This window comes from Daphnia magna, linkage group LG2 (assembly GCF_020631705.1).
Source record: "Daphnia magna isolate NIES linkage group LG2, ASM2063170v1.1, whole genome shotgun sequence".
NCBI classification, from domain to species: domain Eukaryota; kingdom Metazoa; phylum Arthropoda; class Branchiopoda; order Diplostraca; family Daphniidae; genus Daphnia; species Daphnia magna.
This window is the reverse complement of record NC_059183.1, coordinates 10,917,132-10,942,951: the sequence shown is the minus strand read 5'-3', so window position 1 is coordinate 10,942,951 and position 25,820 is coordinate 10,917,132. Positions and strand designations below refer to the sequence as shown.

The window sequence follows — 25,820 nt, the reverse complement described above, 5'->3', positions numbered from 1 at the left end:
CGTCTACCCGCCATAGGAGGTATTCAAGTTTACAAGCCTTAACCATTAAGTAGGCCTTGGCTTTGCCATCACAAGACATGGACTACTATAACTTAAGGACGGGATTCTTTCCCTATCTCGCCGTGTTACTTGTCGGCTGGGCTCTTTTCTCGAAAATAATAAAAAATATATCATAAAATGCAGCTTGAAAAGGCGATTCTAACTACATAATTTTTTTCTTTATGAAACGTATAATTTAAGAAAATATTTCGATTTTAATTGTGGAAGGAGGGGAAAAAGGGCGGGCCGCCGTTGCTATCTATTAACTAGGGATCGGCCCCGACCCTAATTGGGGCGCATTTTGCCAATCGGGTTTCGAAATTCGGGGTTCAAGGTGAAAATTTTTGAACCCCGATCTCAATCGGGGTGCCTAATCGGGGATGCAACCCCGATTGCAATCAATCGATCGACGTAAAACCATAATCGATCGAGTCGAAATCGATTATTATGATGAAAATCGATCCACCCCGGTTGTCCCGATAAAAACCCGACCCAAATTCATAGTTTGAATTCAGGCGCCATTTTTGCAAATGGCATCGGGGCAAGCGGGTTAACCTCGATTTTTGCCCCACCCTGCCCCGGCTGACGAAGTGGCACCCCGATTCAGCCCCGATTGCCTTTTCCCGGGACGGGGCGGTTAACCCGATTATGGCTAATCGGGGCCGATCGCTACTGTCAACCAAAAATCGCAAGTTCTTGCTGATTGACAACTGAACTCGAAATTTTCGGGTGCCATCTATCAACTAAAAAAGCATGATCTTGCTGATTGACAACTGAACTTGAAATTGTAGAAAGAAAACAAGCAATGAGTTAGGATTTTTGGCTCCCAGATGGCACCGGCGGCCCGCCCCAATTTTCTGAAAGAAAATAAATTAATATCTCGTTAAGGGTTAATTTTCAATATAGGGACATTTGGTAAGTCAATAATTATTTTTTAAAATTAAATTTAAAAAAAAATATTTAAAAAAATAACATGGCCGACATACGAATTGTCGAAGAATCCCGTCCTTAAAGTTATAGTAGTCCGTGCACAAGACCGTTGTTTTCCGCGAGTAGGAAATTGTTGAAAGGGAGTTTTCCGCTGCGAATTGCAGCAGAGGACTTAGAAGTAACTACCATTTAAAACAAAAACAAGGTTTGTTTTTGGGAAATAAAGCAGTGTGTGTTGAATGATTGACTCAACTGTAAGTTCAATAGTCTCATACTATTTGTACAGAAAAACACAGAAAACAAGAACGCCTCATGGCTGGAAGAGGAAGAGGCCGAGGGCAAAACGTGTCTTTTAACATCGAACAGCTGGGATTCGGCAGAGGCGAAGCAGTGCCTGTATCCGTCACCCAGCCCCCTCCACTTTTCCCCACTCTAGGTATGAGCCAACCCCCACTTAATAAACCAATATTTAATATATATATATAGTTTAAAATTATCTGATTCTGCTAAAGTATGTATATTGTTCATTTATGACCTAGAAAACAGGCCCCTTCCACTAATTAAAGATGTCGAGTATGAATACATACTTGTAACTCAAAAAGACTTGAACACAAGAATGAGAAACTCATCATTCCACCTGAATACAGCAATAGAGATTAAAGAAATTCAGCAATACTCTGACAAGTAACAAAACAGGAAAAAAGTGTAAAAAGGTGGTTGAGGAACTCATTACTTAACCCTTGTTGGCAGAATCCACAGCCCATCTTATGAAAAGGAATTACCTGTTCTCTGGAATCGAATGCCAACTGAGCTAAAGAAATCTATGACAAAGAAGTTAACTATAACAAAATTGAAAACTGTAAAGAGTGGTAAAAAGAAAAAAACTGAAGATCCTGATAAAATATTTGCCAAACTGGAGAAGAAAGAAATAGTTGAAAGTGAAGGTATGAGTGGTTTGAAAATTCAAACTTTATTTAAAAATTGGGAATTTGCAATTGTTCATCTATTGTGCTTAATAGACGGAAAGGAAGACGAAGATGAAAAGGAAAAAAGTGATGACGAGAAAGTTGAAGTTGAAGATGATGTAGAGGAAGAGATTGATGAAGAAATGGATGAAGGGACAGATTATGCCAGTAATTATTTTGATAATGGTGAAGGTTATCTAGATGAGGATGACAACCTTGATGAAGGTGAAGCTCAGTTCTAGAATTTTGAGTGATTTTTATGCAAAATCAAGCAACTGGAATAAAAGTATTGTTTTGTTAATTTTCTCTTTGGTGTGAATGTTTACAAAAATGTCCTTACAAGCTGAGGAATGATTTTTTCAATGTGGTCCAAGTTGACATCTTTTACTCCTTCATTATGAGCTTGGTTTATGGTACGCCAAAGAATTTCGTCAACAAATCTTAGTGCAATTTCATTGACAGCAGTGATGACTTCGCCCCCAATTCTTACTTTTTGGTCTGCAGTGTACAATTTAATAATTTCATGAATCAGCCCCTGTGAGAAAACAGACACAAGTTTCACAGAAATAGAATCAAAGTATTCTATGAAGAAGATGAAAGTACCTCTTTAAACTTAGTTGACGATTTCTTTCTTTCAAATAGTTGCAAGTAATTGTCCATCTTATTCTATTTAAATTTTAACAACAGACGGACCAGTGAAAAGTGCGGATTGGTATTGCGGACCGGGTAAACTGCAAACGTTTGGGTGGGGCCCGATAATCGTCTACAGTATGTTCCAAAAAAATCCGACCACCCTTTTCAAATAAAAATGCCCCCTATTGTCAAATAGCACAATTGCATCGAGTTTTAGGCCAAATTGAAACAAATGGTAAAATGTGGAAAAACCATGTAAGAAATTGCCATGGAAACGAGACACCCATCAGTGAGCTCGCATCCTTACATCAGTGTGTGCTGGGAATCGTTAGGCATAGCAAAGAATTTTACAAAGTTTTAAAATTTTTTTTACTCTACTGGTCTACGCAACCAGACATTTATTTTAGGCGGATTTGCTCAACTCCCAAAACAAAAGAATACTTTTATTATATCATTATTAAATTATAATAACATAATTTAAATTACTATTTATAAGAAAATTTTAACCGAAATAAAATAATATACGTATTAATTTCTATTTATGAATATTAGATTTATTTATTATAATAGTAAATTATTAGGCATTCTTTTGTTTTGAAATGTTTTTATTAAAATATTACTTAATAAGTCGCTACTATAATTAATATATTTAATATATTAATTAATTCCAATTGTTATTTTTTAATAAATTGTGATTTATATTATATTATTATAATTTAATAATGATATAATTAAACTATTCTTTTGTTTTTGTTGGTTAAACAAATCCGCCTACAACAAATGTTTGATTGCCATAGAAACGAAACTTCCATTTCTTTAGTCTGTCTCGCGTAGACCAGTAGAGTAAAAAATCATAAAACTTTGTAAAATTCTTGGCTATGCCTAACGGCAAGTATAGAGTAGTAAAACATCCTTGGTTGCACGTTCTCCACAAATGCGAAAATCTCGTTTGTGTCGAAGTTGGTCTGCTGCTGCTGCAGAGTCTCATGGAGAAACCCACTTCTTCACGTTAAAAAATAAGTTTTCAAAACTATAGTTAAGATTTTCCCCCTTTTCTTCCTAGCAGTGGGTACCCTATTCCTTACATTTCCCAATTTTTTTTCTAGCCCCAGTTCTATCTGGTTTATTTTTATTTAACTATTGTTTGTGAATGGTTTGTTGCTCATCCCCTTGTAGCAGACGAATTTCTGGCAGCAAACGAAATTTTTCGGCTAATAGAGACGAGCCACTTACAAACAATAATAAAATAAAAATAAACTAGATAGAACTGGGGCTAGAAAAAAAAGGGAAATGAAATAATGAATAGGGTACCCACTGCTAGGAAGAAAAGAGGGAAATCTAAATTATAGTTATGAAAACTTAATTTTTAACGCGAAGAAGATGGTTTCTCCATAAGACGTTGCAGCCGCAGCAGACCAACTTGGACCCAAATGTGATTTGGTGCATTTGTGGAAAACGCGCAACGCAGGATGTTTTACTGCTCTATTCCCAGCACACACTGATGTAAGAATGCGAGCTCACTAATATTGTCTCGTTTCCATGGCAATTTCTTACATGGTTTTTCCACATTTTACCACGTTCTTCAATTTGGCCTAAAACTCGATGCAATTGTGCTGTGGCTTTTTGGAACATACTGTACAGTACGGCGTACCGTGTACCGGTATATCGTGGAAAACGATCTTGGAATGGCCTTCTCCGACCCTAAAAAGGAGGGGCTTAAACGTCGTTTTCCACGATATAATAAGTTAACAACAGCAAACGACAGATAAGGAATGGTAAATCGTGTACTGTCAGCGTGTCCTGAAAAACGTTTAAAAATTTAGATTGTAATTATTGTTTTTGTACATCCAGTGCAGTGTTCTGCCGAATAAAGCTCTTTCGAATAAAAAACGTATTCTGAATAAGAATACGAATAAAATCTTATTCTTTATTTCGAATAAATTTTTATTCGATTTATTCTTATTCTTTATTCTCGAATATTTTTTACCTTTATTTTATGTTTATTTTTTATTCGATTATCCAAAATTTAAATGGAAAAATCGAATAAAAAATAAAGTTCCTCTAAGTTTAAAAATCTTTGTTTCCGCTAGCCGTTGCTCTTTTGTTTGGAGTTATTTTTTCCGTTTAGCCATTGAAAATGTCATGAGGCCAATAATTGTCTGCTACTAGCTTTCTACTGTTCCATGAATCTGGATTCCGTTGATTTTGAAGTTTTTTTTGTTTGATTTGATTGGACTGGCTGTGTCACCAAAATAAAGAAATCACTTGCTTAATTATTTACTATTAATTGTTTTTAATTTTATGATTCAAAAATCGAAACATCATCCTTAAATAGAGCAGTAAAACATCCTACGTTGCACGTTCTCCACAAATGCGAAAATCTCATTTGTGTCCAAGTTGGTGCTGCGGCTGCACGCGTCTTATGGAGAAACCAACTTCTTCGTGTTAAAAAAATAAGTTTTAATAAATATAATTAAGATTTTCCCCCTTTTCCCCCTTTCCTAGCAGAGGGTACCCTATTCATTTTTTCATTTCCAAATTTTTTTCTAGTCCTAATTCTATCTGGTTTATTTTTAATTAGCTATTGTTTGTGAATGGTTTGTTGTTCATCCCCTTGTAGCAGACGAATTTCTGGCAGCAAACGAAATTCTTCGGCTAAAAGAGACGAGCAACTTACAAACAAAAATAAAATAAAAATAAAGTAGATAGAACTGGAGCTAGAAAAAATATTGGGAAATGAAAAGATGAATAGGGTACCCACTGCTAGGAAAAAAGGGGAAAATCTAAATTATAGTTATGAAAACTTAATTTTTAACGTGAAGAAGATGGTTTCTCCATAAAAGCTGCAGCAGAACAAAACTTGGACGCAAATGAGATTTTCGCATTTGTGGAAAACGCGCAACGCAGGATGTTTTACTGCTCTATTAAGAAAATCATTAGAATTTATTTTATTCGAAAATTTATTCGAAAATTTATTCGAAATACGAATAAAAATAAATTTTATTTTTATTCTTTATTCTTTATTCTTCATTTTTTATTTTTATTCTTTATTCTTATTCTTTATTCGATTCAATTTTCATTTTATTCGTATTCATATTCAAATAAATTTTTTCCTTATTCGGCAGAACACTGATCCAGTGTTCTGTCGGATAAGAAAAAACTTGATTCGTTTTGTAAACGAATACGAATAAGCAGTACAAACGAATACAAATAACGAATAACGAATAAAAGGACGTTTTATTCGCGAATACGAATAGTATTCGAAAACGAATAAATTTTCGATTAAAATTTCCAAAGTCATAGACCCCTGGTTGCTCTACTAGGGCTTTTTTCCCTTACAGAAAAGGGGTACCCTCTTGCGAGGAACACTACGAGGCGAGGGAACACTAGGGATCGGCCCCGATTAGCCATAATCGGGTTAACCACCCTGCCCCGCCCCGGGAAAAGGAAATCAGGGCTGAATCGGGGTTCCATTTCGTCAGCCAGGGCGGGGCGGGGCGAAAATCGAGCTTAACCCACTTTCCCCGACGCCATTTGCAAAAATGGCGCCTGAATTTAAACTACGAATTTGGGTCGGGTTTTTATCGGGGAAACCGGGGCGAACTCCCCGATTTTCATCATAATAATCGATTTCGACTCGACGAAAAACATAGCAGACGAAAACCCCGAGTGCATTGCCCGAGTTTTAGTCTGTTTTTGTTTACCCGTCACCCTGTTTGAACACACTAAAGCTCGGGGAAAATGGCGACCCCCGAGTCAGTTCCCCGAGTTTTAGTCCCCTGACCCCCGAGCCCCGACCCCCAAGTTTTAGTAAACGCCCGAAAACTACAAATGAAACGGCAGCATGACATAAATATGAATTTTGATCGGAAATAAAATAATATCAAAACGATTTGAGCGCACAATCAAATAAAAAAAATTTGATTTCCGATCAAATAATTTCGCCGATCATTTAATAACCGAACAGAGATATCTGGTGATGGATATAGATAATCGGTGTGAAGTGCTCACTGTTCTATCGAATTAAACTTACGAATAAAATTTCGAATACAATAACGCAAAAAATCGAATATTTATTCGTTATTCGTCGATTAAAAATTTTACTGATTCGTATTCAAAATCATTCCTAAACGATTTGATCGTGCGCTTAAGTCATTTCCAAATGATTTGATTTTCTATCAAATCAAATTTTTTGATCAAACGGCAAGACTGATTTAAAGCAATTTTCAATCATTTTTGATTTTTGATTTTTGATTTGAATATATTTTTGAAAAGCGATTTTTGATCTTGATTTTTCAATTTAAAAAAAATTGATTCGAATCAATTTAAACAATTGGTTTTCGAAAAAGAAAATCATTGTTTAGTAAGAATCGGCCCGGATTGGCTCTAATCGGGGTAACGGACCCGACCCGCCCCGAAAAATCCAATTGGTGTACCTCTTCGTTCAACGGGTGGGGTAGAGCGCAATATAAATTTGTGTTTGATTTTGATTTTGCATTCTGATTTTGATTTTGATTTTTGAATTTGATTGTAGAATCAAATAGGTTAAATTGAATTTGATTTGTGATTTTTGATTCGGTGAACCACGTGATTTTGAAGGCATTTAATTAAAATCAAAATTTTAAATGAATCGGCCGATCACTGTGTAAGAATTAGTTCAGCCCGTGCACTGAACTTACCTTAGCAAAGATGAAATGTAAAGATGGAAAGATGAAAACACTGGAGCACTGGCTGTTATCTCGACTGTGTGAGGTGTTTATTGTAACTAACTGCCCTTTTCCCTGTACATATTAGCAGCCGGTAGGCCGGGTGCGGGGCTACATACAAATTGCACTTCAAGATGGTGGCCTCCTAGCGAGGGCCACCCAAATCATAACCTAGGAATCGTTGTGGGATACGCGTCCGGCGCCCAGTTCGCGTCGTCAACTGTTTGGGATAAGGTATATTCAGAACACAATCCCCACATGAGCCCGTAGTCCACGGCTCTTCCTGTTCTACTGGATCCGCGGCGGACACAGATGGAGATGCCTCTTCTTGTTACGGCTCCAGCTCCGGCGTAGGTTAAACCTCGACGTGTTCCAGTTGGTCCTCACGTAGCTCTTAGGGATGTAGCGATTAGATAACGCTGTTGATCAGGTTTCCGTTGGGCGTTTTGACCATTACTGAACGGATCAACCCGTCTCTGCTAGTGATTAACTCCTTCACTACTCCTACCGTCCACATAAGGCGCTTGGTGTTGTCATCGTGAATGTTGACAACTTCCCCTACCCGGATCTTTCGACCGGGTCCTCCCTTACAATGGAACTTGTCGATTTGGAGTAGGTAGTCAGTGACGAAGCGTTCGCAGATGTCGCTGACATACTCTCTACGTTTATGATCCATTTCCAGTAGTTTCACGTTTGTTGCATCGGGAGCCACGAGGTTTACTGCTGGCTCCGGCGGGGTGCAATTCGAATGCCTGTTGTTGAGAAACTGGTTCGGGGTGATAGGGAGCGGGTCGTCGCTCCCTTCCGTAGGTGAGTGGCCAGGCATTCACCACGCTCTCGGTCTCGATAAGACTAACCTCCAGCTCGTCGTATTCCAAACATGCACGACCATTGGAGCGCCTCAGTAAATCCTTCATAGTCCGCACCATGCGTTCCCAAACCCTCCCCACCATGGAGCTAGGCTGGCCGAAAAAATTCATTCGGTTTTTCGCATTGCCAGAAGGTCATGGATTGCTGGGTTGCATCTTAAGACTTTCAAATGTTCGGAGACGCACTTAAACGCCTGTGCATTGTCCGAATACATGATGGAGACGCTACCCCTCCTAGCGGAAAATCTTCGGAATGCGAGAAGGAAATCGCGCGCGGACATCGTTTTCGTTAACTCCCGATGGACGGCCTTCGTTACAGTGCAAGTAAATAGGCGAAATAGCTCTTCGGCTGTTTAATTGTTGTCCTTTATTTTTGGCTGAGGATTCGCCCAATTGGAGGTTTTCTTCGTTTTCCTCCGTTGGTTCTGTGGCTGGAGATTCTTCAACGGGCTCCATAGCTGGAGGCTCTACCGTAGGCTTCAAAGCCGAACCATCCGTTGACGGGGGATCCATGGAGGTTGTAGTATCCACTTGCTTGCGTTTCTTACGCAATATTGAGTGTTTGTAATACAGCGGCCCTGCGAAATCAACACCCGTGATTTCAAAGGCTTTCGCTTGTTTCAGTCGATAAATTGGTAGAGGTGCAGCTACTTCTCTGAACGGCGGTGAAGATAGCCGTTGGCACTTGACGCAGGCGTGCCAGACTGATTTGGTCTGTTGGCATCCTTTGATGATCCTAAAACGTTCTCTTAGATCCGATTGGGTGGTTCTAAATCCAGCGTGTTTTAGCGAGACATTTCGGTGTTGGATGATTAATTTGACGACTGGATGGTGAGCGGGCAGTAAAATGGCGGGTTCGATGTCCCTGTCTCTTAGCGCTAGCTCTACCCTTCCTGCTACTCTAATCAGCTTGTCTCTTGCGTCCCCCACGGGTCGGAATGCGGCAATTTTCTCCTTGTGATGCGGTTGCCACTCTTCTTGCAGGCCTGGAACCAGGTTAACCCTCCAATTCACCAGCTTCCTTATGAGAGTGCCTGGAAGGAACGAGCTGTGATCCAAGAACAGGTGGAAGGAATGTTACGTCAGGGAATAATTGAACACTCGGACAGCCCTTGGTCTTCGCCTGTAGTCCTAGTAAAAAAGAAAGAAGGAACTTGGCGTTTTTGTGTTGATTATCGCAAACTTAATGCAGTAACCGTAAAGGATTCCTACCCGCTGCCTCGTGTGGCCGATAAATTAAGGTGCCTGGAGGGGGCTACAATCTTCTCCAGCATGGATCTCCAATCCGGATATCACCAGGTGCCAGTCGCCAGCAAGGATAGACCGAAAACAGCTTTTAACTGCGGATGGATTATATCAGTTCTGTGCTCTTCCATTCGGATTAACTAATGATAACCAACACCAAGGAAGGTGTTGGTCCGAATCCTGAAAAACTAGAGGCGGTGGAGAATTTTCCATCTCCAGCATTAGGCCTTTCAACAGTAAATAAAGTCAAACGAGTGCAAAGCTTCCCAGGATTGTGCTCCTATTACCGGCGTCACATCCAGAATTTCGCAGCCATCGCACGTCCGCTCAAATCGCTAACAAAGAAAGACATTCCATTCATTTAGGGAACGGATCAAGTTAGTAGCTTGAACGCTCTAAAAGTAGCACTTACATCAGCTCCAGTGCTAGCTCATCCAAACTATGATTTACCGATAGAAATTCTAGCGGACGCCTGCGGTTTCGGCATAGGAGGTGTACTAGCCCAGCGCATCGATGGAGTCGAAAGACCAGTAGCTTACGCAAGCCGCTTACTATCTAAATCAGAAACAAAATATTCTATCACGGAGAAAGAATGTCTTGCATTAGTATGGTGTCTTACCAAGTTTCGATGTTTTGTGTGGGGTTGTCAAGTAAAAGTGATCACCGATCATCAAGCGTTGTGTTGGTTAATGAACAAGCGGGACCTCGCCGGACGTTTAGCCTGTTGGAGTCCCTCGCTTCAGGAGTACGATATAACTATCGTATATCGTAGTGGGAAAACACACGACAACGCCAACTGCCTCTCACGAAACCCATTTCAGCAGATAGAAGAAATGGAAGATGATCGATGTTTCATCGTTGCGGCCATTAGACCAAACGCAGTGAATATCCCTTCTCCCGAAGAAGACGGCTCATTTGTCAGCAAACAAGGAGCGTACCGTGATTGGAACGAAAAAATCTCGAAGCTAGAGGATGGAAAAGAAAGGGTGAAAAACTTCGTGCTCTGCAACGGAAAACTCTACAAAGAAACTTTTAAAGATGGAAAAAATTACAGAAGATTGTGTGTACCTGTGGAATGTCGTAAAAGAATTTTGCAAGCTTATCATGATGACATTGTTTCCGGTCATTTAGGTATCAAGCGGAATCTCCACAAAATTTGCAGTCGATTCTTTTGGCCGAAAATGAATCTTGACATTACTCGCTACGTTCATAGTTGCGTGAGCTGTCAAGGAAGAAAAGGAGTCCCAGATAAACCTCCGGATTCCTGCAGTGCATTAATTTAGAAAGACCTTTTGAGAAAATGGGTATGGATCTGCTTGGGCCATTCCCTCTATCTCACAAGAGTAACAAAATGATAATTGTTGCAGTAGATTACCTGACTAAATGGGTTGAGCTGAAATCTATGCCAGCCGGCAAAGCAGAGGATATCGCTGAATTCTTCGTTAACCAAATTTTTCTTCGCCATGGAGCTCCAGAACAAATCATCACTGATCGAGGAAAATGCTTCGTTGCTGAGTTAACTCAAGCAGTGGTAAAAAAGTTACACAACAACCACAATACGACATCCAGTTATCATCCTCAAGCAAACGGGGCTGTAGAAAGAATGAATCATACGTTAGCAGCAATGTTTTCCATGTATGTTAGTACTGACCAGCGGGATTGGGATGAGACCCTACAGTATGAGTGCTTCGCGTACAACACAGCCAGGCAAGAATCCACAGGATACTCTCGATTCTCTCTCCTCTATGGACGCGAACCGAAATTACCAATCGACTTGGAGCTGGGCGTGGATCCGAACCCATTGTTGACAGAAGATGGCGCCACAGAAGATTAAGCAGATCGCCTATTCATCGAATTATCGACAGCTAGAGAAATAGTGAAAACTAGAATGGAAGAGGTGAAAAACAAACAAAAAGAGAGGTACGACTCACATCATTGGGATCTGTCCTTCCAATCCGGAGATTTAGTGCTAGTGTACAAGCCATTCAGAAAAGTGGGAAAATCCGAAAAACTCCTTCGCCGATGGTTGGGACCTTTCAAAGTGTTGAGGAAAACCATGCCAGTGACAATGAGGTGACATCGGCAACCGGACGAAGGAAAACGGATATTGTGCACGTCATTCGTATGAAGCCATTCTTTGAAGCTTCAAATGAATGGCAGCTCCCACAAGAAATAGCTCCAAACAATTTAGAAGAAACCACTGAAAAAGAACAATGGGAAGATCAAGATATTCAATCACAAGATGTACCAGTAGTTACCAGCCCTCAAGCGCTAGCAGACGACAAGGAGACAGTTACCGAACATCCCACAGCAGATGGCGTCATGGTAGCGCACCCCGCTTCAACCGAAGGAACACCAGCTCAAAGGCCCATCCGTAACAGAAGACGACCGCCTAGGTACCTAACTTGCTTGGTACCATTCCTGATGCTCTTGTTTACAGTCTTCAATCCACCAATGGTTACGGCACTGATCCTGAGAGAAAACATAATTTTTAAAGAACATGTAGATGTCGCTTTCAGTGAATCAGCATGGACAATCGTAACTGACCTCGATTTAGGGCCGGCTGGAGCTTCAATAATAGCTTACTTGCAACAACAAGTTCTCCAACAGCAAGCAGTGGCAGACAAGTGGAAGCAGCAAGGGTCTCGACCCCAAAAAATAGCAGGCAAAAGAATTTTCAGCAATTTACGAAGTTTCTCGAAGGAAGTGGAGGGCGTGACCGAACACTTCACGACCGTGAAAGAAGCCTTAAACACCAACCCAAGAAACCGACGTAGTCTCATCGACGGAGGTGGATCAGCTCTCAAATGGCTTTTTGGCGTTTCAACACAGCAGGACCTAGAAGAATTAAACAGTCAAGAGCAACAGGTTAAGCTGAATCAAAAGGAAATGATACACATTATGAACAAGCAAGCTACCGTTCTGAAAGAATAATTGTGGGAATCCAGAGCCAACGCTCAGTTGATTAGAGAGCTCCGAGGACAGTTTGCGTAACTGAAAAGCGTTACCGCATAATTATTAGAGTAGAATACAAAGCTAGAAGAGTTTGACTTAGACCATTTCGAGTATTTCTTCCAGCTGGACGACACGTTTGAGGCGCTGAATCAAATCCTCAATGGCTACACCAACTTGCCGATAGCCTCAACATAGGATTCAGTCTATTAGCAAACGGGCATTTAGCCCCTCAAATCGTTTCCCCAGCACGATTTAACGCAGTGATTAAAAATGTCAACCGACAATTACCTAGAGGATGTTCAATTTCTAGCGATAAGCTTTGGGTTACTTATCGTGAATCCACAGTCATGGTGGTAGCATTGGAACATCATTTCAGGATCTTCATTCAGGTCACTATCTTCGATCATGCTCAACAGTATAAGCTGTTTCAGATCATCAACCTGCCGGGGGCCACGGATAATGGAAAGAATAATGTCAGCTTTAGCAACTTACAAAGCTCTCTTGCAGTAGCAGCTGACCTCGAAACATTCATGAAACTTTCCAAAAACGACGTCCGGAGTGCAGTAAAATAGGCCGACCGTTATGTAAATTCCATACGGACACAATCAGCATAACGGAAACAATAGCTTTACTGCATTGTCCTGCACCATAGCAGCATTCATGAACGATGTACCTAGAATCAAAACGCAGTGCCGGAAGAAATTTGCAGATTGGCGAGATCCAGAAGTCGTATACATTGGAGCAAATCAATGGGCTTTCTCGGCAACGAAACCACACGACATAGTATTTTCATGCCCACCCAATGTTGGACAACCACCCCTAAGAACGGTAACATTACCAGTGGTTCGAATATTTGAAGTACCTTTGGTTTGTACGGCGAGAACAGAAGATTGGGTCTTCCCAGCCAGCATGGAAGGAAGCATAGAAGCCCCGAACCTTCAAGCGGCGGTGCTGCCATCTGTCAACGTTTTTTCTCAGGACCCAACCAGTAACAGCAGCGGAAAGCACGCCATCAACGAAATCCCGCGGGAGAACACGAGTTCGATAGACATCATTTGTGAATTACTCCAACGCAATGACCACGCCAGGTTAGTTGCTGAAATGACGGGGGAACAAATTCACAACCTCGTGACCGAAGTGGATAAACAGATGGAGACATCTTCTACCCGATATCCCTATGAATTAATAATAGTAGCTGTAGTATTGAGCATGGGAATCATATTTTTGTGGTATAAATTTTACCTACTTAGTGCGAGGTTGGCTGCTCACAAACAGCACGATGTGGTCAGCCTACCACCCGAAGACCGCGGGAGGGAGGAGTTGGAAATGCAGAACCTGTAAAACAATAATTCACTTTCCCGTAGTTATTATGCACCTATAGTAATAATGTACCATTGCGTCAAACTAAGCCTAAAATGCCCTCTAGCGTAGAAACAAGAGAAAAAGAGTTGTGTTAAAAAAATTTATTGAAATTTCAAAAAAGGAATACCGGATCGCAATCGACAAAGGAAAAAATTATAAGGCTTCAGATTACATATTCTCCCCCCAGAGGTTCAAAACTTCCTGCGCGACCAAGCGGGCTGCCAGCCGAGCCTCCACCGTGGAGAACAAAACTTCTGGATGGAAGTCGGAATGTCGTGGGGTTGGATGATAAACATCCTCACCTGGCTCCAGCCACCACAGAAGTCTAGCATAGTTGTGGGAATAAAAATCGCGATACTTCGTCTAGCCGGGATACGTACTAAAGAAAAAAAAGGAAAAAAAACAAACAAGTTAAAATCATGAGGAAGAAATTTCCTAGAATACAAAGGGAAACATACCTGTAATAGAAGTCCAATTCCCAAACTTCCCCTGAAAACGGTGTAAAATCCAAAAAGGTACCCGTCTCCTTAGCCTCGTTTAGGAGTGTGGCAAACAGCCTTCGATCACTCACGTTGAGGCGACGGTACCGGCTCACAGGATTACGGAAGACAATATCAGCGAAGCGCAAAAAAGCAACGTCAAAATACCGCCAATCGGACAATACATCGGAAAGGGTGAACATCTTGGAAGACCTGTATCACAACAAGACTGAAAATGAACTGTGTCAGCAGAAAGGGTGTGCCCGATTTTTATTCAGTTTCAATAACCTTCGTTGATCACAATCATTGGCTATCAGTTCCCTTTTTTACATTGGTGTTATAGTTAGTGTTAACAAGGATAACCTTCATGCTTTATCGCAGGTAGATTAGTACAGTCGGGTCGCCTGTCTTGAAGAAGGGGGACCTGTCGTGGGTGAATAAGGGTAAATGTTTATCTCTTCACAGAGATGATTCACCCGCTCATTGAACTACGCTGCGACCGTGGGAATGAATCATTGCAGATAATCAGCGCTAGAAGTAGATACGGAGACATGTGCTCCGGAAGGGGCGTAATTAGCATAGCAGTATAAATACAAGCGTAACATTTGGTAAAAGAAATCCCTGGTTTCCCTAGAGGTCTTCAGATGCTTCTCCAACTTTTGGTAATGGTTATCCCTTTTTCTTCGAGTAAAACCATTGTTTAGATTTAAGTCATCACTTGTTGTATTCATTTGTTCTTGTTCAAATACAACTCGTGTGACAGTATTATACATTCAATAATCAATGGTGTGTGATTTATTTGGTTTTTACTTTTTAATGTTTAGCAAATTTAAAAGAAATAGAGTGTAGGCCTAAATTAAAAACTTGGACGTTCAGTTTCTGTTGTTTTTATTGGTGAAATAAATCAAGACAAGAGATAAGACAACAGTGAAAAAGACTTTTGATGACTGATTTTATCGATGTTTTAGTCGCGAAATCACCATCTCACCAGTCTTTGACAATCTTGTTGTTCACTTTTAAGAACAGCAACATCTCGAAGTGTATGTCAGTCATTTTCATACGTCTTGTAGAGTAAATCAGACCTCCTTGGCTGAAAAGTCTTTCCACTAATGCAGAAGAAGGAAGTGTCACGTTATAGCGTCTTTTAAAAAATTGAAATAAGAATCATTACAACAGTGTAAGTGAAAATCAACATGTTGCTTATAAATTTGTTGGATAATTGGAAAGTCATACAATTTATCCAAGCTGTCACACAAATTGAGGTAGTTATCGATCTCATCATCACATCGCTTCTTGCTTCTTTTCTTTGTGATTGAAGCAAAAACAATTCTTCCTTCGTTGCTTTTTTGGACTTGGGCCAGATAGAGAAGATGAAGAACCGTCACTGCTGCCATCTGATCTGTAAATGAATTTTCTGTCCATTAATTTTTGGGTTTTATCTTTTAAATTCTAGATTTACTTACGAAGAAGACTGTTGTGGAATGCCCTTTAGACGATTATATTCACAAGTTTTTCGCACGTTCAATATCTTCATCTTTCTCTAGCCATGAGAGCTTAAGCATGGGATTTGTTATCGTTGCTAGTCGAAGCTCGTTGTCAGTGAACATTTTGTCGAACCTAATTAAATATACAAACATTCTGAATACCACACAACAATTGGTATTATAAAAACCAAAAATTTACCTAAAGTGAATCGTATCCAATAGACAATTTACTAAAGCCTGGCAAAGAGTGATAGAAGTGTCATCCTTAAGAGACATCAACTTCTTTCTCAACACAGTAAAACTAGGTAATAAATACCCCATTCCAATATGTTTGTCAACCTGTAATATGGCCAATGATTCACACATATATTTCATGACGACAACCTTTTTTTTTTTTAAATTGATTTTCATTTGGAGTAATGAAATCAAGCTTCAGTTCTTCAAACAGCTTCTTCAATGAACGGTTTTTCTTCTTCAATAATCGAACAAAACAGCTTACAGCAGAGTACTCCGAATTCCAACGCGTGTCGTTTCGAATAACGAAGAGTTTACCTAAGTGCCGCATGATAATGTAGGAATTCAAAGAACTGGAACTTTGCCTCTTCCATATCTTATGAAGTTTCTCGAAAACAGTTGACCTTAATTGTTCGAATAGGTAATCTTAGATTTTTTTTGAACCACGCAATTTATCCTGATTTTCATGAATTGATTCGATCAGTTTGGCCAAAACGTCATGCGTGTGACGTCCTTTTATGCGACGGCATGCAAGGCAGGCACTCTTTCGTTTCACGCTGGTCTTGTCAAACCAATGTACTGTTTCACCTAAGTTTAAAATTCCAACTACTTCGTCTCTCTTTTTCACATTTTCACTCTAACTGAACGCAAACGCCATATGGCGTTCAGAATTACAAACCTTTCTCTCTCTCTCATTTATTTCTTATCTACTAACGCCTTCGCAATCTGGCGCTCAGAATCGCAAACTTTTTCCTTTTCTAAAATTTCAAACATTTTTCATGGTATGGCGACAGTAGAACTCCAAGACAGTAGAACTCCAAAGACAGTAGAACTCCAAGACAATAGAACCCCAATTTAAAAATATAAAAAAAAATTGTTGGTAAATCCGACAGTAGAACTCCATATACAATAGAACTCCAAAGACATTAGAACCCAACTTTTAAAAATATATAAAAAAATTGTAGATAAATCCGACAGTAGAACTCCATGTACGATAGAACTCCAAAGACATTAGAACCCCACAAAAAAATAATGAAAAAGGTATGGCGACAGTAGAACTCCAAGACAGTAGAACTCCAAAGACAGTAGAACTCAAAGATATTAGAACTCCACTTTTAAAAATATTTTAAAAAATTGTTGGTAAATTCCGACAGTAGAACTCCATGTACAATAGAACTCCAAAGACATTAGAACCCAACTTTTAAAAATATATTGTCACGTTGTAAACGGGCGCAATCACTTAGGCTGTTTTCAGTCTCAATAAATGTAATTTTGAAAGCTGGCTCGCACTATTCGAAGAAGCGCAGACTCCCAAAAACACTTCCACTGTCGACTTAACTCGACAATCCCACCACTAATCACACTAAAACAACTAAACTGCACCCTCCTACTCTCTCTGTCTAACCGCCTTGAGCCTTCCTCTTCTTACCCTTTTTTCTTACAACAGAACGTTTGTGCTGTTCGGAGAACAACAAGCGTAAGGATCACGTTGATGTATTTTCTCGTTTAAGAACAAGGGGAAACAAGGAGAATTTCTACGAATAGTAAGGGAAAACAAGGAGAACTTCCACGTACAGTAAATCGTATAAAGGACGACAATTTACCGCGTGACATTATTCCCCCCCGACTGAAATGATCGTCCCGATCATAAATGAGGAAGGAAGGGTAATGATTCCCATAATCCCATGTTTGTTAGCCATATGAACTTGACAGAATTAACATGGAAATTCAAAACAAAGCAATTGAACACAAAATCCCAGATTAGTCATAAATAACGATTGGACTGGATAAATTGAAGACAAAAATAATGTGAGGGGAAGGGAAGCTAGTGGATGAACAAATTATTCTCTCTTTTTTTTTTTTTTTTTTTTTTTTTTACGATAAATTTTTTCTGAACCCATCAGCAGTGATGTCTTGATCGCAGGTTGTCATAGATGAGACGTGGGACTGAGAAGGAATGGGTTGGTGGGTTTTGGATAATTTCAGGTTTGTTTTTGGCAACCGCTTCGTCCACATCCTCGACGATACCATCGTCCATCTCCGCGACGATCGCATCGTCCACCTCCGCGACGATCGCATCGTCCACCTCCGCGACGATCGCATCGTCCACCTCCGCGACGATCGCATCGTCCACCTCCGCGACGATCGCATCGTCCACCTCCGCGACGATCGCATCGCCCTCCTGGCTGGGATTTAGGGAATAGGATTGGTAGGTGATTTATGAACGTTAGTTCGGGAAACATAAGGCTTAAGGTTACACACATGAACACGATCAGTTTTTGTTTTCTGTCCTCGTTGACTCTTAACACCATAGACGACCTCGGAGAGTTTCTGAATTATCACAAATGGTCCATGATAAGAGTGGAGCAACTTTTCAGACCGCCCCTTTTTCCGTACCGGCCGATGTACCCAGACGACATCTCCTACTGCATAGGTTTTCTGTTGACGACGATGATTATATCGCTTCCGTTGTCGATGTTGAACCTGGAGTATCCTTCTTTTCACCCGTTCTCGTAGAATTGGTAGAGTCTTGATGAATTGAAGGGGATCGTCATCAAGACAAGGATTCGGATTGTTACCCAAAGCTGCATAGATGGGTAAAACTGCTTCTCTTCCGTATAGTAAGAAAAAAGGCGTCTCCCCTGTAGATTCCTGTCGACTGGTGTTATACGCAAACACGACGTGGTCAATCACTCTGTCCCAGTTGGAATGTTTCGAGTTAACAAACATTGAGAGCATTTCAGCAAACGTGTGATTGAACCTCTCCACTAGTCCATTACACTGTGGGTGGTAGGCGGTGGTGATTAGGTGATTTGTCTGCATTGCGCGAAACAAATCTTCAGTGAACCCTGATAATAAGTTTCGTCCTCTATCCGTTATCACTTTAAGGGGCGCGCCGTGTTGAAGAAGCACGCGTTGGATGAAGAAATCAACCACCTCAGCTGAGTTGGCCTTTGGAATAGCTTTCGCGATCACCCACTTCGTGAAATAGTCGACGGCTATAATAACGTGTCGATTCCCGGACTCCGAAAGTGGGAAGGGTCCAATTAAATCAAGTCCGACTTTCTCGAAGGGTTGTTGAATCCGAATGGATTCTAGATATCCGACAGGTCGTTCTTTTGGTTTCTTCTTAGTTTGACATTCTTCACACGATCTAACATAGCTGGTTACTCGTTGAGTCATTTTAGGCCAAAAAAACGTTTACTAATTTTACTTAGAGTCCTGGTCATTCCTAAATGTCCGGCAGTTACATCATCGTGGCAGGCAAGAAGGACTTGGTCAACTAGTTTCGACGGAACACAGAGTCGATGAAAGGCTCGGCCATGACGGATGAAAAGATGGTAGAGAACATTCCCCTTTAGAAGGAAATGGCGGATTAGCCGACGGGTAGGATAATCTTGATTGTTTTTCTTAAGCCCTTGTATGATCTGTCGCCACCAGACACATTCTTGCTGCAGCAATGGAAGATCGGAAAGGCTAGGTAAAGCCAAAGATGAAGGTTCACACAACAACATGGGTATCTCGAGTTCAGGTTCCGGAGGTTCAATTGGGTGACGAGATAATGCGTCAGCATCAGTATGAAGTCTGCCACTTTTGTGTATCACCTCGATGTCAAGATCCTGCAGCTGGAGACTCCATCGAGCTAGTCGGCCGGCTAGATTTTTCTTTCGCAGCAACCAACATAAGGCGTGATGATCGGTGACCACCTTGATCTGAGTTCCCCAAATAAAGATTTTGAACTTTTGGACGGCCCAGACCAGAGCGAGGCATTCTTGTTCCGTGATAGCGTAGTTGCGTTCCGCCGGACTTAAAAGGCGACTGGCGTAGGCTAGAACTCTCTCTTTTCCCTCTTGTCGCTGGACGAGTACTGCCCCAATTCCGAAGCCACACGCGTCACAATGAATTTCCATGGATAAATTATAATTCGGGTGCCCCAGAACGGGAGGAGTTATCAAGGCATTCTTGAGTGTGTCGAAGCTCTTCTGTTGCTCAGCGGTCCACTGAAAGGAATTACTTTTCTTCGTAAGTTCAATTAAAGGGCGCGCGAGGACGGCAAAATTCTTTATAAAACGTCTATAATAGGAGCAAAGTCCGATGAAACTCTGAATTTCTTTAACTGAGCCGGGTGTGGGAAACATGGATACGGCATTCACTTTAGCTGGGTCTGGCGAGATTCCAGCACCGCTGACTATGTAACCCAAAATTTTAAGATTAGTGGCACCAAAAGAGCACTTGGATAATTTCAATTTGAGATTAGCCTTTGCAAGACACTTGAGAACGGCTTCGAGTCGGCTTAGATGCTGGGGAATTGTTCCAGAGAAGATCACAATGTCATCCAAATAGACTAAGCAAGAACTCCACTTCAATCCGGCTAGAAGGACATCCATCATCCTTTGAAACGTACTTGGAGCGTTCGTCAAGCCGAAGGGCATCACTTTAAATTGATAGAGACCGTTGGCTGTGATAAAAGCTGTTTTTTCTTTATCTTCGGGTTTCATCTGCACATGACAGTAGCCGCTTTGCATGTCCATGATGGAGAAGTATTTCGATCCTTCCAGTCGACTGAGGGCATCCTCTATTCGGGGCAGAGGATAGGTGTCGCGGATCGTGATGGCGTTGAGCTTCCGATAATCGACACAAAAACGCCACGTTCCGTCTGGCTTTTGAATCAAGACAACTGGGGCGGCAAACGGACTTTGTGAGGGCTCGACGACATCATCTTCCAACATTCGTTCCACTTGCGTGTCGATTATCTCTTGTTGTTTCCAGGCGCTGTTATAAGGAGGCTGGTGGACGGGCGGATGTTGCCCTATGTTGATTTCATGCTGAACCAGGTTGGATGATCCCAGTTCACGATCCGACGTAGCAAAGCAACGTTCATAATTAGAGAGAAGACCCTTGAACTGATGGCGGTCACCCGTCGACAAATCCTTGTTGATTGAACGGTCAAAGTCGAGTTTCTCCTCTCCGGTGGATACCTGTATACCGACCGACTCTGTGGCGTTGCAAATTTTCCCCAGTGTGACTCCTTCTTGCATCCACTGAGGAGAGTCCGAAAAGTTGACAAGATGGACGATCTCGGGTAGCGAATCAGAAGAGTAGCAAAATCGCCCTACAGATAATCCTTTGTTCTTCATGACTTTTGGTGATGGTTCTATCATCTTAAGAGTCTCGGGCTTCCCGACCCCAAATTGGTATCCGATTCTGACTCTTGCGACGGAATGAGCAGGAATTTGACAAGATTCCCTACAAAAAATAAAATTGGTTTTTTCCGGAACCTGTTGATCTTCTATGACAATATTTCCCAATTCGAAGGTGGCTTCATCCTCAGCGTAGTCTATCTTGATCGTTTTTAACTGACGTAAAGCGTCGTTGCCTAGCAACAAATCATAGCCGTTGATTTCGAACACGACTGCTTGAACAAACACTGACACATTGTCGATCAGGATCTCGGCATAAACGGCACCTTCCACGCTAATTTGCTTCCCTCCCGCTAACAAAACGTTGGATCCGGACCATTTCTTGATCGGTAATTGTAGATAGTGACACATTTGGGGGGAGAAGACGGTGATTCCAGATCCAGTATCGATGATTGCTTCCATGGAATAGTTTCTGCACAACACGTTTTTGAACACTAATTTAGAACGATTTGGTGAGGGAATTGTGAAGACCGGACTGCTGGTATCATCCCTTTGAACCACCGGCGTTAGTTTGACGAAGCTGTGGGTTTGGGAGATAGCGGGGTTCTCTTTTCACGAGGTTGACTGCATCTGTTCGCTAAATGAGAAGGGCTTCCGCAGATAAAACACTTCCGTATAGGCCGTTCATTAAGGTCCGGACAATCACGGTTGATATGACCTGATTTATTGCAACCAAAACAAATAGGTTGTCCGTCAACTGTCCTTTTGTAGGTTGGGCTTTTGTTTCGGCTTTCTTGTCGGTCGAACATATCACGGACCTGGAGGCTGAGTTCTCTTCCGATTTCCTTAAGATCACTGCTCACCTCTTTTTTTAGATCTTTCAGCGTTGAATTTAATTCTCCGCGTAATTCATAAGTTAAATCTTTTTTAAACTGTTGTAATTCTTCTTTGGTGACAAAAGGAGAACTTGGAGGGGCCAGGTGGGTCTGTAGCGTCATTAAAGGGGTACCCGTTGATATTTCCGCAGTAGACTGTTCAGCCAATAAAACGGCTTGACATTGAATTTGAACCAATCTCATGAAATCTTGAACATTATGTTCATCCTATTTAAGAAATGGGTAGACTTTCTTGACCAATGAACCCTTTAACCCACGTAGCAAATGCTGTAGTTTAGTACCTTCGCTCATTTGCGGATTGACACAGGAACAAAGGTAAATAACATAATGACAGTAACTTATTGCTTGTTCATTTTCACCCTGTACACGTGAGCGTAACTTGGCTTCCAAATCCAAGTCATAATTCGGCGGTTTAAATGCAAGAAGAAATCTGTCACGGATCTCAGCAAAGGTGGTGGGTCGTGGCGCTAAACTTAAATACCAGCGTCGTGCTATACCTTCAAGGAACATTCCAAAATTACTGAGCTGCTGTTGGGGGTCCATTGGTTGTAGGACGATATTTCTTCAAAACGAAACAACCAGTCGACGGAATCTTCCTTTGGGTCGCTCCGAAAGATGGGTGGCTCTCGTTCTCTAACACGTCTTCCGTCGCGACGCACAACTTCCGGATCAGGGGAAAGCTGAGCTCTGACCAAAGGAGGTATTGGGTTGCGTTCCATGTCCTCAACGCGAAACTGTACTCTTCTGCGTTCCATGTTGACTAACGGGTCTTCTTGTGTGGTCGAATAAAGCTGTAAAATCAGCAGCTTCTACCCTGCATCTCCACCAAATGTCACGTTGTAAACGGGCGCAATCACTTAGGCTGTTTTCAGTCTCAATAAATGTAATTTTGAAAGCTGGCTCGCACTATTCGAAGAAGCGCAGACTCCCAAAAACACTTCCACTGTCGACTTAACTCGACAATCCCACCACTAATCACACTAAAACAACTAAACTGCACCCTCCTACTCTCTCTGTCTAACCGCCTTGAGCCTTCCTCTTCTTACCCTTTTTTCTTACAACAGAACGTTTGTGCTGTTCGGAGAACAACAAGCGTAAGGATCACGTTGATGTATTTTCTCGTTTAAGAACAAGGGGAAACAAGGAGAATTTCTACGAATAGTAAGGGAAAACAAGGAGAACTTCCACGTACAGTAAATCGTATAAAGGACGACAATTTACCGCGTGACAATATTTAAAAATTGTAGATAAATCCGACAGTAGAACTCCATGTACAATAGAACTCCAAAGACATTAGAACCCAACTTTTTAAAATATATTTAAAAATTGTTGATAAGTCCGACAGTAGAACTCCATGTACAATAGAACTCCATGTACAATAGAACTCCAAAGACATTAGAACCCCACAAAAAAAATTAAAAATAACAAATAACATGAGGCAATAGAACTCTTCTGTCCGACAATAGCACTCCAATGCCCGACAACAGAACTCCAACGATTTTTATAAAATATCAAATGCCCGACAGTAGAACTCTAGCAACCGACATTAGAACTCTTTATGGTAATTTTTTTTTCCGGACTATAGAACTCCAATAATTTAAATATTGCATTATTTACCCGACAGTAGTACCCCGCCACCCGACAGTAGAACCCCACCACCCGACAGTAGAACTAATATGATTTTTAAAAATATATTTTTTTGTCCGACAATAGAACTCCAATGCCTTAAATATGATATTTAATGCCCGACAGTAGAACCCCAACACCCGACACTAGAACCCAAACACCCGACAGTAAAACTCCACTTAATATTTAAATAATTATTACGGCCGACAGTAGAACTCCAAGACTTTATTTTTCATTTCAATAAAAATCATAAAAGTAGGGCTCGGCCCCGATCACATTCTAATCGGGTACACCGCTAACGTTCACCGATAAAAATTAATCGGGGAAGTTTGACGCGGGGATTTTTTTGTCGGTGTCAGAATTGGTGCTGCACCGATTGCACCGTCTTAGCCATAGCTGGCCATAAGCGAGTGGCCTTATCAGTGACCTTGTGTTTTGATAGGCCAACGAGAATCACGTGACTAGGGTCACATGGTCGCATGCTAGATGGCAGTGCCACCAAGTGCCTTAAAGGTGCAATAGGGGAAGGCACCGAACACTGAAATCACCGCACCGATAAGAATTGTCACCGCACCGAATCGACTAAAAAGCTCCCCGATTAGCGCGGGACCGAGCGCTAATTACCGATGCCAGAGTTTACTCCATACGTTGCGGTAATTCAACTAGGATCGATAACATTTAAAAAATCTAGATCAACAAACACACGACAGTAATTGTTTTGTGTTCTTCTACGTATTCAAATTTAGGTAACATTTTAATTTTCGATTTCAATAGTATTAATATTCTTTTCGTATTTTAAAAATTATTGGTTCAAAAATATTGAAGCTATGGCAACGTTGACGCTGTTGACTGTTGATTTTTAGTTTAGTTTGTTTAGTCGTCTGCCGAATAAGAAAGACACCGAATGAACTAAACGATTTCGTAAGAGCAGTTCGTCTCGTATCTTGCTAGTGATCAGTTGTGTCGTATTTTTCTCGCCAAAATTTTTCTTTCTCTTTTTTTTCCTTATTTTCTCTTCCCTAGCCCTCTTACCTCTTCCACTCTCCTTTCCTTCCTTTGTCCTTTGTAATTTTCGACCCGTCTATACCTCCTCTTTCCCGCTACAATGGAGCCAATGGACGTCTCAAAGAAAAGCTCCGTAATCTCCCATCCCAGTTCTCTTAAAAGACTCAGACGTCAATCTGTCTCCTCCTCCAGCAGCTCAGGCTCTTTCCTAGTTTCAAACCAGTCTATCCTTTTACCCGTGATTATTTCTTTCTCGTCTCTCAAAAAGTGCTTCAAGCAGTTATCCTTAAGTGAACGTAAATCTATCTTGTCAGCCCTATCGATCAATTTCCCTCTCACGTCCACCCGTGTTGGCGCTGGCGGGGATCTCTTTGTCCACGCCGATGATCAGTCAACCAGAGACTTGTTGTTACAACAAGAAAAATTAGGGGATATCGAAGTAAAGTGTAGCCGCACAAACCGAGAAACCGAGTGCAAAAAAATCATCTTCGGGGTCCCAAAAGAAGATGCAGAAGAGGAAATAGTAGCGGAGCTCTCTCGGTACGGAGTTATCAAGGCCCTTATATCCTTATTATATCAAGACTAAGAAAGCGCATTGGAGATGTTCATGTTACCACAGAGGCTGTCATTTTGTGGTTCAGCTGCGCGCCGCCATCCGAAGTTCTGATCGCAAACGAAATCTTTCGCACCCATGATCCCCGGCAACGCCCCCTGTTATGCAGGAACTGCTGGCTCCTCGGGCACACAGCATCTAGATGTCGTCAGAAAGAGCGCTGCCGCGTTTGCTCCAAAGTTCATGATACCTCGGCGGTTTGCACCGCACCGACTCTCTGTCGCAACTGCAACAGCAATAGGCACACCTCTGACGACAAATCATGCCCTGCTTACCGCATGAAACAAAAAATTCTAAATTTCGCCCAAGCGGAGAATTTGTCGTTCCACCAAGCCAAAGAGTTTCTGTCCAATAATGCACCTCATCAACAATCTTCACCCGCTAAATCGTTGTCCGTCTCACTTCCCTCCCAGCAAAAAAGCACCACACCCTTACCAGCTCCAAATGACGCCCAGATTGAAGCACATCAGCTAGAAGTGACTAAGCTACAAGTGGAAGTCAAATCCCTCAAGTCTCAGCTATTGAAATACACACCCCTTCCCGACATAACTACAAAGATGCAGGAAAACATCACTTCAACTAAGAATCTATATGAAAATCTCAAAACTACTCTTGATTCTATCGCTCCCGTCATAGTA

At 41.4% G+C, this 25,820-nt stretch overlaps 2 protein-coding genes across 4 annotated transcripts; one reads left to right on the top strand and one right to left on the bottom strand.

Moving 5' to 3' along the window:
• The first annotated feature begins 1,032 nt into the window (after nucleotides 1-1,032).
• LOC116915761 (DNA-directed RNA polymerase III subunit RPC7-like) lies at nucleotides 1,033-2,235 on the top strand. 3 transcript variants are annotated; one of them, XM_045169024.1, is made up of 5 exons: nucleotides 1,033-1,174; nucleotides 1,256-1,405; nucleotides 1,509-1,653; nucleotides 1,720-1,913; nucleotides 1,989-2,235. In XM_045169024.1, the coding sequence occupies exons 2-5, from the start codon at nucleotides 1,282-1,284 to the stop codon at nucleotides 2,174-2,176; spliced, it is 651 nt and encodes a 216-aa protein (XP_045024959.1). In that variant the 5' UTR covers nucleotides 1,033-1,174; nucleotides 1,256-1,281; the 3' UTR covers nucleotides 2,177-2,235. The 3 variants fall into 3 exon arrangements, with proteins under 3 accessions (XP_045024959.1, XP_045024957.1, XP_045024958.1); XM_045169022.1 differs by having other exon boundaries at nucleotides 1,482-1,653; XM_045169023.1 differs by having other exon boundaries at nucleotides 1,049-1,174; nucleotides 1,237-1,405; nucleotides 1,482-1,653.
• On the bottom strand, nucleotides 1,921-2,792 carry LOC116915762 (centromere protein X). The gene is made up of 3 exons (XM_032920887.2): nucleotides 2,538-2,792; nucleotides 2,275-2,469; nucleotides 1,921-2,209 (listed from the first exon to the last, which is right to left on the bottom strand). The coding sequence occupies exons 1-3, from the start codon at nucleotides 2,592-2,594 to the stop codon at nucleotides 2,192-2,194; spliced, it is 270 nt and encodes an 89-aa protein (XP_032776778.1). The 5' UTR covers nucleotides 2,595-2,792; the 3' UTR covers nucleotides 1,921-2,191.
• Between the last annotated feature and the right edge of the window lie 23,028 nt (nucleotides 2,793-25,820).